Genomic DNA, 13,096 nt, shown 5'->3' with positions numbered 1-13,096 from the left:
GCCAAGAATGAGGGCTCGTTTTACACAACAACTCTTCACAGCATCACCACTGAGAAACATCCTGTGCTGCCACATCAGCACTATGTTACTTCACTCATCAGAAATCACTGTCAGGAGTGATGCTCCATATTAACAGCAGTCACATATCTTCACCTGAATTCATAGTAGAAGTTTCTGATGTAGATGTTGCTACATAATGTAGAAACATAATGAAAAATTTTTGGCTTCATTAAACTTTTCCCTGTCCTTGAGTCATTCCTTTGAAGTATAACCCATTTTTACAGACGGTGGCCGGAGGTACTGGTGATTTAACTGAGCCAAATGGGTTAGCAAAGCCAATGCCAGAGTCCCAAGTGTCTTAATGGTGCTGGCCAGCCTCAGGTGGGACTCCTGATGTCATTGCGAGCCCACTCTCTATTGTCTTTGAAAGGTAGTGGTGATCCAGGATGGAGTGGAAGAAAGCAAATGTCACTTCTGTCTTCAAAAAGAAAGACTTGGGGAACTACAGGCTGGGCAGCCACACTTCTGTCTTTGGGAAGGTGATAGAGCAAATCCTCCAGGAAGCTGTTTCTAGACATATGAAGATGTCAAGAAAGAAATTGGGAGCAATCGGAATTAAATTATGAAGAGGAATTGATGTCTGACCAGCCTGGAACTGGTACAACAAAATTACTAGCTTGGTGGATGAGGGGAGATGGTTTTTGCAAGGCTTTTGGGATGGCCTACCCCAACAACCTCACAGACAAATTGAGGAAGCATGGACTAGATAACTGAATGGCAAAGTGGATCAAAAACTTTCTGAAGTGCTGGACTTAAAGGATTGTGGTCAGCACCACCAAGTCCAGCTGAAGCCAATCTCTAGTGGTATCCCCCAGGGGAAAATCTCAGCACCAATATAGAATTAATGAACCCTGGCATGTATATTAATGGCCTGAACAACAGAACAGAATGCACCCTCAGCAAGTTTGTAGCCAGTATAGAACTGGGAGGAGATGACTGTGTTCTCTCATTCAGAAGGACCTTCATAGGCCAGAGAAATGGACCAACACATACCTCATGAAGTTCAACAAAGGGAAATGCAAAGTCCTATATTTGGGGAGGAATAATCCAGCACACCATTACAAGCTGGAGCTGACTATCTGGAAAGCAGCTTTGAAGAAGAGGACCCGGGGTTCACAGTAGTCAAGCTGAACATGAGTCAGCAACTCATTCTTGAAGCAAAGAAAGCCAACAGCAACCTGAGCTGCATTAGACTGAGGGAAGGGGTGTTCCTTCCCCTGTTCTTAGCCATGGTAAACTACATCTGGACTTCTTTGTCCAGTTCTGGGTTCCCCAGTACAAGAGACATATGGGCATACTGGAGTGAGTCCTGCTCAAGTGCCACAAAGATCGAGGGATGGATTATGAGACAAGGGGCTGTGGTTCTGTGACATAAAATGACATCACTGAGCATTCATGTTAGTGAAGTTCTATGAGGTAAATCTACCATCTCTGTTTGAGGCCTAGTGTCCAGTAAGCTAATAAGCTTTGTTATCTGGCATTTTGTGTATTTTCAGTATTAATCCTTTACTGTATGTCATGGTTTAGTCACACCCAGATGGCAATAAGCAACTTCACAGTCCTCCCTGGGGCAATGTGGCACCCCTCCCATGGAAAACAGTACTCCACAAACTTCTCCCACCAGCATAGGTTCCTTCTGTGGGCTGTAATCTTTCTAGTGAGTGATTGCTCCAGTGCAGGCATCCATGAGTCACAACCTTCTTTGGGATCAGTTCCCTGCTCCAGCATGGGATCCTCCATGGGCTGCAGCTGATTCTGCACTTGATGTCTAAGGGCCACAAGGGCTCAACCTGGCATCCCAGCAAGGGCCAAAACAGGATGGCTGCTCTCCACTCCTTCCTCACTGACCTCCATGTCCACATGATTGTCCCTACCACATCCCACCATCTCCAAAGCAAAAGAGAGCTCCCAACAAAAAGAACTTGCCCAACAAGTTTTCCCCTCTTAAATATGTTATCACAGAGGCATTGATTGGTGCAGCTTTGGCCAGATGCAGCTCTGACTTGGAACCAGGGGAGCTTCTCAAAGCTTATTAAAAGACCCACAGCAGTAGTCTCCTCCCCCACTACTAAAACTCCATCAACCACAAACCCAACACACTGTATGCAGTGGAAAAGGGTCAAGAAGAGCCTTTGGGCAGCATTTTTCATCACAAGGTAAGTCTCAATCCACGGTAAATATTTCAGAAGTCTTTTAGTATCTTATACGTTCCTTTCCTCCCCTTTTGCCTCAAATCTTCAGCTCTTAGGACATGTCTCAAAAGAATCAATACATGAAATGAACAGAACTGCACATTTAGCCATCAGTTCCACATTGTCATTTTGAACGTGCAGAAATTCACGGTAGCCATGTTAAGTGGGAAACTTGCTCCTAGATGTCTTGAAGATGCATTCATCTGTTGAGGCCTGCTGTGACACCACTGTATCCAAAGCCCTCCGAGTTCTCAGATGCAAGATATTGCATCCAGCAGTCATTATCTGTGTGTACTCTCAGACCTCCGACAGATAAGGTTAACCTTTAGTATCATCCAGTGTAGCCTCAGGCTGAATTGGTTAGGTAAAACGTCTTATACAGTAGTTGCAAAATCAACAATTGTGTTACAATGCTTACTATGTGGAATAAAAACAACAGCTTGTGCTAAAGTGGAAAGTGTTGCAAACAGTGTGAAACACTTAAAAAGTCCAGTCTGTATTATTAATGAGCGTACATTGTTTCCACAGCACTACAGCTGTAGCTGGTTCACTTCATAATCTGATAGGGAAAAAAAAAATCCTTACATCTGCTTGGAATGCTCAAGTGAAAGTTTCAGTCCCAAATTACACTTTTAGAGTAACACCGGCCTGTTTGGTAACAAATAGAAATTCTGAGTGTTACTTCTGTTCCCATGTCCGTGTAAAGAAAGGGAAGAATATAAAGCATGTTTGAGAGGAGAAATAACCCAGTTTTAAACACTAACATAATTTGATGTGACAAGAAAAGAAATATGAGTGGGTTAGAGCTAGCATTTTTCAAAACTGCTCAGGAATAGAAAAAAAAAAGAGAGAACATGGAGGCAGGAGGAAGAAACTAGGGGAGACTAAGTTCATCAAATTCATGAAAACATTAAAAGCGCTGTGCAGTGCTGTCTCATTCTCTGGGGAGGTTTGTGCCTGGAAGACAGCTCCTTCAGTCTGGTCTGAAGTCTATGACAGCTATGAAAGCTGTGTCAAAGACCAGAGCATAAGCTACTACTCCAGTACCACCCAAATGCAGCTATTCTTTGTGAACTTGCTTCATCAAGCCCATTTTTGGTATACTGCAAGGTTCTGATAACTAATGGTAGGTGGTAAAAATGATCTCCCTGCTCGAGCTTTTTGAGAGTTTACTACACAGAGAGTTGGTAGCATACCTAATAAGATTGTCTGACTTGAGGTGGCTTTGAACTTGCCAAATATTCACTGGCAAAGACTGAAAGCTTTTACGTCAGCTACACATTTTGAGGTAGATGGTAAAGGGAAGGATGGCAAATTACAGGTGAAATATTTCTCATATATATATATTTATATTCTTTACAGAGGATATTTAGATGATAATTACTTTCATCAAATGCAGGATTTTATTGTGGAATAATTCTGCCATCACCAAACTTCGGAAAAGGAAGTAAAATTCTGCAAATGTGTCTCTCCTGATTCAGTGAAAGCTCCTGCACCCAGATGTATCTCAACACCTTTGAGGTAGAGGGTGAAAATCACAATGGGGAGTCCTTTACTTAAAGCTCCTTTCAAGCTCCGTTTGTCTCAAATAGCACAGTCCACTGGGTCTGCAGAGTAAAACAGTGCCCAACACTTGGGATATTTTCCCTCTGAATGTCTCTAGGCCTGCCTAATGCACTAAACACACGTTAGACATCAAAGCATATCTCCTGGTTTAGTCTTTCATGAGAAGAATCCAGTCCGTGGGCTCTAGTTGTCCAGTGATGAGAATGAAAACATGGTAAAAGGACAATTCACTGTGAAGGCACAACCTGTCCTAATTAAAAATTAAAAAAAATAGTGGTGAAGCATTCTGTATACTGGATTTGCATGACAAGGTTTTGGTAGCAAGGAGTGCTACAGGGAAGCTGCTTGAAGCTTCCCTTGTGTCCAACAGAGGCAATGACAGGGAGCTCCAAGATGGACCCACCCCTGGCCAAAGCCAAGCCCATCAGCAGTGGTGGTAGTGCTTCCATCATAGCGTATTTAAGAAGGGAGGAAACATCTGCTTCACAACAGCAGTCATGGCCAAAGAGAGAAGTTAGAGTGTGTGAGAGAAACACCCTTGTGGACACCAAGGCCAGTGAAGGAGGGGCACAAGGTGCTCCAGGCATCAGAGAGTTTCCCCTGCAGCTCTTGGTGAAGACCATGGTGAGGCAGGCTGTTCCCTTACAGCCCATGGAGGTTTATGCTGGAGCAGGTACCCACCTGCAGCCTATGGAGAACCCCATGCCAGAGCAGGTGGATGCCCAAAGGAGGCTGTGACCCTATGGAAAGCCTGTGCTGGAATGGGCTCCTGGCAGCACCCGTGGAGCTTTGATGAGAGGAGCCCACACTGGAGCAGGTTTGCCAGCAGGACTTGTGACTCCATGGGGGACCCACACTGGAACAGTCTGTTCCTGAAATCCTACACCCTGTGGAACGGACCCACACTGGAGCAGTTTGTGCAGAACAGTAGCCTGCAGGAAGGACTCATATTGAACAAGTTTGCAGGTGGGACTTCCATAGGTGGGACCCCACAACAGGGCAGGGGAAGAGCAGAAGGAATACTCCCCCTGAGAGGCAAGAGTGTTGCAGTGTGCCTCCTGGAGACAGAGGTTTCTGTTGCCTCTTTGTCCCCAGACGTGGGTACACGTCCAGAATTTTCCACCTTTCCCAGGTTGTGGTTGGCTTAGCCACCACAAGACCTATCCCCTAACACCCATTGGACCCCTGACCTGTAGGTAACCCATCTCTGTACCCTTACAGGACAATGCCTTTGTAAACCCACCTACCAACCTGTTAAAAACCCCTGGCCCCAAGGCCACATGCTCTTTCGCTTCTCCCCTGGGGTGGGTGCTGTTTCAGTGCCTGCCTCAGGTGTTTTTGTTTGTTATTTTCATGTTATTAAAACCTTTTATTTTGGAAGAAAGCGATCGTTGCCCATCCCTCCTTTACTCGCCACTGCCCTCCTCTTCACTGACGACCACCCTGGAGGTAATACGGGGGTCCCGCTGGGGGTGTTTTCTTCCCGGGCAAAACCAGCGGGTTTAAAACCCCCGGCGAAATATATTTTTGCAAAGTTATACAAGAGCAGCAAAAACGTGACAAACTCAAACCCCGATTCCCCATCCACCTGCAATGCTGTGAAGGAGATAGTAGAGAAAATGTAGAATAAAGTTAAGCCTGGGAAGAACTGAGGGGTGAAGGAAATGTGTTTTTAAGATTTGATTTCTTATTATCCTACTCTGATTTGATTGGTAATAAATTAATTCTTCCCCAAGTTGAGTCTGGTTTGCCTGTGACAGTAATTGCTGAGAGATCTTCATGTCCTTTCCTCGACCCATGAGCTTTTCATTGTATTTTCCCTCTCCCGCCCAGCTAAGGTCTATAGAGTGATAGAGGCTTTTGTGGGCACCTGGTGTCCAGCCAGAGTAAGCCCACCACAGTATGCTTTAATCAAGAGCCTGAAGGAGTGGAGGAGATCATTCTCTATGCTTGTTACTCCCACTTGCCCATAGCAGTCCATGATCAGGCATTGTTAATAAAAGCAAGGAGAATATCCTTCTGGTACTTTTCTTTGTCCTTCATGTCCTGCAAGAGACTGTCAAGGGGATTCAGTGATTTAATCCATCATACAGAGTTGATGGGATGCCTACCTAACAGAAAAATATAGTTGGTAGACTGTTGAATCAATAGAACTTATATCTGTTCAAATTACTGCACTATTTTCCTTCAGAATTTACAACAGAATGTGTGCAAAACTATGGCTTCCAAATGCAGACTTTGCTTTCCAGTCAAACAGAAGAGGACAATACGACAAAATTATCTCTATTTTCTCACACACCAACGTTTTTAGTGGCAGCAATGGGTGAAAAGACAAACAATCTGCTTGTCTTGTCTACCAGACAAACAATAAGAGAGACAACAGATAAATGATTCTAGTCCTAAGAAAATACATGGTAGACAATGGAATGAAATGCAGAAGCAATGAGCTGAAGACCACACACAGGAATGAGGAAGTAATATGTATATCAAACATATCTGGTAAAAATACTGAGCTCTAGTCCTGATTCCACACCAAGAGGCAGTAAAAAAAAAAATCATACTTAGGTCAATTACACAAACTGGACTATTAAGTATATAAAGTGAATGGTTTGGATTGACAACGTAACTTGCTGACCTCCAACTACCACTTATGTAACTTTTCTCTCTCCCATCCTCCCCATCAGTCTGGAGTCACCTTCAAACAATGAAGCAGAAGGGAGAATAGGAAGAGACAAGAACAGAGGAAAGAATGAACTTGAAATGTAGGTTAAAGCTGATGGCCTTTTACACTTTTTTAAATCAGCCACATTTGTGCAAAATCTCCACTGATGGAAATGATCATTTAATGTAATGGAGAAAGCAGGCGTTCCTGCCTTCCTCCCAGGCTCATAGCTTGACAAATGAACTTTCCCAACTCCAAAAACGGAATGTAGATCTTAGGGACAGTGAAGTACCACTGCTCACAACCAATGACAAGAAACCCTGAAAGTTACTTCGGGATGCATTTAATCTCTTTTGCAATGATTTAAGAACTAGGGTATCACAAAGTGTGAGGTACACATAATAACAGGATTCTGGTTGGGTCAGGTAAAAACAGGTTACAAAATATTAGGAAGAGCAATAAGGAAAAATACAAATTATCTGATCCAGTCACGTATCAGCTGCAAATTCAAATTCTGGAACCCTTGAAAAAAATCAGTCCCAGGAAAAGTTCACAGCTGCTCTTTCAAAAGAAGAACATTCCAGTTTTAGAAGACTAAAAGTGGGGAAGCTTCCCACACCAACCCTCTACTTGATCTTTGTTGCCTGAAAGGTAAATTGCATCCTTGATGTGTGCACAGAGGTGACCTGGGTAACACTGCAGCATTCTTAGGACTTGTCACTGGGAGGTTTCTTCTTAGCTTCCACATCCTTCTTAAATTCCTCAAGCTTCTTTGCAATGTTAGGAATCTTTAAGATAAAATGAAAAAGTAAACAAAAAACATACAAATTAGCAAGAAATCCTCAACTACATAAGCCTCAGCAGGAAAGACGACACTATAAACATACTAAAAGATATAAAAGATACTTGCTTCCAAGTTCTGTTACCTTACACAAAGGCCAAAACCAAAGCAACATCAAGCAAACAGCAGATGAAAGCACCTCACATAAGGGTTCGGGAAATATTTCATATTAAGACCATGTCAGCCAGCGGTGATGGGTACAGGAGAGAGGACAAAAGATCGCAGGAAATTCAGTAGAGATGAGTCTGGCTTCCTCATTGAAAAAAGGACAAACTGGCAAGAATAAGCCAATTTAAACACTGATGCACAGGCTTTAATAATGACTTTTGGAGTGGAAATTAGATTGCACTATACTGGTCACAAACCAAGAGAAAGAGAAGTTCAAAAGCAGCAATTCTGTTCTCAAGAAATTTATGAAGAAATACTTCTCCTGGTCCATCTTGTGGGAACCAAAAGTCCCTACCAAGGAATTCCACCTCATTGTAAATTAGCAACCTCTTGCAGTTTCACACTGGAATGAAAATTCAGTTTGCTGCTTGTGGACTTAAAAACTTCATCTTTCTCTTGTGAATAAAAGTATTTTGACAAAAGAATCAAACATTAAACTTTGACAACTTTGAAAATAGAAAAGGCAGCAACTTTTAAGGGCAAGGAATAGATTATCTCATGACTCTATCTAAAACTGGGAATTGACAACGTGATTTTACAAGCCAACTGATTAAAATGAAAGTAAAGCATAATGCCCACAGGTAGCTGTCAAAAAAAATCATTGGCTTTTACTTCATATGTAATATGGCCACAGAGCAGAAGTTAATCCAGACTGCAGTTCTCATTGGATGGATTGAGGATGATGACAGTACAGATAATGTGTTTCTCTTTTACCTTCCCTTTCAAAGTCAAACTCTGTTTGAGCAAATGAAATTAAGAGCCCAGCCTGTAACATGCCTGACATTTAAGCTAAACCAAGAGAACTCCACTGCTGAGAGCAGAACCCTCCACATGCTTATAACTAAGCCCACGAGGTCCTAATTCTGCAGCTGTATGTACATTATGACAAGTTTATCTTAGATGTCATCTAAAACAAATCACCTCTGATACCAGCAATAAAATTAACATGTTCATCCTGCAAGGCAGTGTAAGTGTCTCAGGGAACCCCTTCCTGCAAATCAAATCCACGTCTCCCTCTTGTGGCAATTATTAGTGCTGCCAGAAAAGCACTACACCACGCCTATGATAAAGGTTGATACACCCAAATATGTTCTTATGACTACATTTTCGTAACACTGTACAACGTATATTGAAAAGAAAAAACAGCCTTTTATTAGCACTCTTACTGGATTGACTGGACAGGAAGCACCACAAAAGTTTGCACGTGAGCAAGGAGAAAAAGACAAGAATTCTGCAAGCAAGCTGACTTCAGTAGTGAAGATGGGAAGAAAGCAAAACATGAATGTCATCAGAGTTTAAGGAACAACAGTTGTTTTTTTTTTCCTAGATTGCATAAGGGAAAAAAAATGTTAAATTTCTTTAACTCCTCCAGACTGTAAATAGCTACATGGCACTACTCTGACAAGGGATTTGGCTGACTGCAGAAACTGAGCTTATATTGAAAACTCAGCTCTAAATATTCTTCTTTTAACTCTCACAGTGCAAGGTCTACATTCACCGCGAGGACTGAGGAAAGGAAGTATACTCTTTTCTCACTGTGGGAAAAGAAGGAACAAAAGAGAGCAGGTCAATATCCTGTTTGAAGTAAGAGCAGGTGATGGATTTTAAAAAAAAAAGATGGCAAAACTTATTTTCATTATTAGTACAGAAGACAGAAATTTCAGATGCTGTGAAGGATTTTAAAGTGAAAAACAGGTGCACTGAGTGAAGAACACCGTAAGCAGACAAGACTGAGTCAGGAAACCAATATTTTAGTGCCAGTACAATCCATGAGCATCTCCTAAACCTCTTCTGTTTCTCCTGCCTCTATGTATGTTCTTGGTTACCATACCTGTGCTCTAAGCCCTCAACACCAGTTAAGGCCCTAGGCATTACTCTAGCACAGAGAAGATGTCAGAGGTAGATGTTCTGTTTCAACTACATTTGAGTTCATCTGTAAAAGTCAGTACGATCTACATTCTGTTTAAATAAAATAAACCATCAAAATAAAGACTGATTTGGTTCTGACTGGGGGACAACCCTATATTTTCAGTTCAGAATATGTCTAACTCTGAGAATATAAGGATACTCACATCATAGTTCTGAGCCAGATACATTCCAACCACATTCCCAAGAGTAAAACCAAGCTAAAAAAGGAAGAAAGGGAGAAGAGAACAGTTAACATACTTTCATCAAAAGCATACTGGTTAAAATAAAATAAAAAAAAAAGATGAAAAAATTGCAAGTCATGTGAAGACAAAAATGTTTCAATTTCACACTTAATATTTTACTTATTAATTCTCCTTAATACTCTTACCTTTCTTCCAGATAGGTGCAATTTTACCCATCTTCCTCATCAGGAAAACCTTACCATCTTTTCTAAAATCCAGCACAGTTGTGTTGTCATTACACATCCCCAAGACTATTTGGATCCGCTTACAACCATCTTTGTACAATTATTGTCACACCCACAAAGGTCCTATAAAATGGGAGAGATAGCAGCAGGGACCTACATATCACAGCGCTGTTGGTCCAGGTCTAGAAATCCTAAAGCAACACCCCACCAAAACGATGCTTCAGTGCTGGAGCAGGATACACATATACAATGACATAACACAATAACATATCGGAAAAAAAACCCAAACAAAATAAAAACAAATGTTCACAAGCTTTCAAATCAGAACAGAGGCTCTGACTCCAAAAAGATCCTAGTATCACTTTGAAAAGTTTAAGATTAGAGCTCCACTACCAATTTAAACTGTTGTAAACCTGCTGCTTCTCTTCTGCAGCAACAAACAACTGTGCACCTACCAGACCCCTTTGACCACAAGAGATTAGTTTTCATCCAAATTCATTCTGATCCAGGTGCTTCTCCAAGGCAGGAAAGCACCACTGCTTGGAAGCAGGGCACAACCTCCTCTGACAGTTGTGCAAACTTGCAGTAGCTAAAGGGTATCTATGAAAACGCACCCTGGAAGGAAAGCAAGAGCGGAACAGAAGCGTGGTACATGGCCCAGGCCCTGCTGATGAAAATCCTCAAGCATAACAACCCTTATGGAGTGAAAGAAATTTCTGTCTTCAAAGACAGGTGATGAGATATTAGGAAGAAATTCTTTACAATGACAGTGGTGAGATAATGGAACACTTTGCCCAGAGAAATTGTGGATGCCTCCTCCTTGGAAGTGTTCAAGGCCAGGCTGGATAGGGCTCCGAGTATCCTTATCTAGCAGAAGGTGCCTCCATGACAGGGGGGGTGGAACTAGATGAACTTTAAGGTCCCTTTCAACCCAAACCATTCTATGATTCCATGATTTTCATTCAGCAACTCCCCAAGAGCCTAGATTTTATTTTTATCGTTACTTTTCATAACAAGTGCACTCTACACTATGAAATCTTCTTTGACTATTTTTGGACTGTATTAACATCATGCATTCATTCACTGTCTGTAGACAAACCACTCTGTGATAGCTGGGGCCAGTTCTTTTTAAGAAAATTGTTACTGCTTATGGTCACTGCTGCCAAAATAAGACTATTTTAAGAAAACCACTGTCCACAACAAGAAGTTTGCCATCACATACTGACCAGACATCTTTTACAAGCCCAAAGCAAGATAGAGTACAGTTCATCTTTTCAGTGACCAAAAGTCTCTATCACTGGTGAAAAGCTAGCTACAGAAAACTAAAACTGGATGAAAACTGCCAAATCTGCAAGTTGCTCCAGTACTTTCTTAAACAGATTATTGGTCTTATTCTTTTGTTTATTACTGCTTTGAAATGAGCTTAGCTTTAACAATTTAAGAAAAAGTAGAGTTCTTTTGGTATGTACTGCACTGGTTATAATTTGCTCTTGCAGTTTCAATTATCAGTTAAAGAGGTACTCTGGGAGACAGGAGAAAATATTGCACTGATGTGAACTAGACTTGTGATTCCTCCTAATGCAGAGCACCATTAGAGCAAAGGAGAACTTTCTGTACCTTCAGCAGTGTCTAAGAACTCACCTGAAAATACAAACCAGGACTTTGCTGATTAGCAGTTTTCTAGGCTTCTACTCTGTAACATTTCCAAAGATGGGACAACTATCATATTCTGCTGTGTGAGAAACCTCCCTCAGTACAGACCATCTGAGATCAGTACTCTCCTTCAGCGTACTCCTTTATTGAAAAGTCTTAGCACTGCACACAAGAGCAATCCACCCAGTTACATTTACTTTCATACCTGGCCATTCAAGCAAAGGGAAATATTTAGACTTCAATCATGTGGAAAGCAAAGCATGTACCATTAAAATGTACATGGTAGTTAAGGACAACAGGGCTGATGAGAGCTCAGGGTCTTACAATTTCTACCCAGCATTTCAAGTTGCATTTTAAAGAAATACTTCTTAATGTTTATCTCTGGATAACAAAAATACAAGGTTTGTGAGATTATCCCTTTATCTTTCTACTACAACCCTAAGAAGGGACAGCAAGAGTCAAACACCCAATCTACACCCAAGAGGAAAGAAACACAGAATTCAGAAGTCATAATTAATAAGAAGTTTTTTATCTAGCAACAAAACTGAACACTAGCATCAAGAAGTAGAGCTGATAAACACAGAAACTTTGAGAGTAGCTAAGCTTATTTACCCTTATTTGTGTTTTCATCAGAGTGGAGAAACACTAGAAATAGTTACAGAAATGACTGTGGCTTTCATTCTTTTTATTTTGAAGCTGAGATGAGAAATAGACCTTATTTATTATTTTCATGCAAACATTCAAGACTCTTCCCAACTTAAAACAGGCCACCTCTTGTTGCTCTGGATCAACACTTGGCATGAAACTTACAAATCAGCGAAATTACTCTGCCCCCCCAAAAAGATGAAAGAATATCACTAATATTTTATACTTAATGGGACGTACGTGAACACACCTAAAACCTTAGAATATCCCTCACATCACTGGAATGAAAAATAGGAGGCTGTTTCCATGCTTTGCTACAGCAGACACCAGCACCTTTTAGGTCAGATAATTTATTTCCACAGTTTGCAGTAAAAATAGCAGCATTGATCAGTTATTTAATGAAGAGTGGCCAGGCATCTAACCTCGGACACCCAGAAGAGTTTAGGGGAACATACAGAATGATATATAGAAATGTTAAAATGAGAAAAGCACAAAACCACCCAGTTTGTTAATTCGTTCGTTCTTAAGGGGATTTAACGAAAAGTAGTAATGAAACATAGTCCCTCGCCTTAAATTCTATATGTAAAAATCCATAAAAATGAATAGTTAAGGGTGCATAAAATGGCAAGGACTGAAAAACGCTACTCTCGCAAAAGGAGGGAGGTACATATGCTGATACAAAGAAATTTGAGCAGCAGGAGGGCATCACCGTGACCAAGCAAAATCTGCGAAATTTCCAAGGCAAATGAAGGGCATGACTTGGACAAAAAAAACAAGGCAGGAACTTCATTTTCAGAGCAGTTTTAAGGACAAACCCGACGAGTACCAAAAAGCGGGGCGACTCAAATGGTCAGGGAGGGTTTGCCGGAGGCAGAGAAGGGAAGCCGCCCGAAGTCTCACGGAGAAGGATGCCGCGCTGCTGGGCAGCTAAACGCGGTCGCGGTCGCCGGGCTGAAGCGGCCGCAGTCCGCGGA

The 13,096-nt window shown here is 41.6% G+C and overlaps 1 protein-coding gene across 1 annotated transcript; it reads right to left on the bottom strand.

Annotated features, from left to right (window-relative positions):
• Nucleotides 1-7,187: 7,187 nt before the first annotated feature.
• On the bottom strand, nt 7,188-9,615 carry LOC103776349 (chromosome unknown open reading frame, human C7orf73; the record flags this gene model as incomplete). Its single annotated transcript, XM_008943856.1, has 2 exons — nt 7,188-7,268; nt 9,562-9,615. Coding segments are annotated over 2 exons (135 nt in total), but the record flags the coding sequence as incomplete, so codon positions are not given.
• Nucleotides 9,616-13,096: the final 3,481 nt, after the last annotated feature.

Source organism: Merops nubicus, unplaced genomic scaffold (assembly GCF_000691845.1).
Source record: "Merops nubicus isolate BGI_N331 unplaced genomic scaffold, ASM69184v1 scaffold11967, whole genome shotgun sequence".
Taxonomy (NCBI): domain Eukaryota; kingdom Metazoa; phylum Chordata; class Aves; order Coraciiformes; family Meropidae; genus Merops; species Merops nubicus.
Note: the sequence above shows the minus strand (reverse complement) of the source record. Positions and strands in the feature narration are given on the sequence as shown.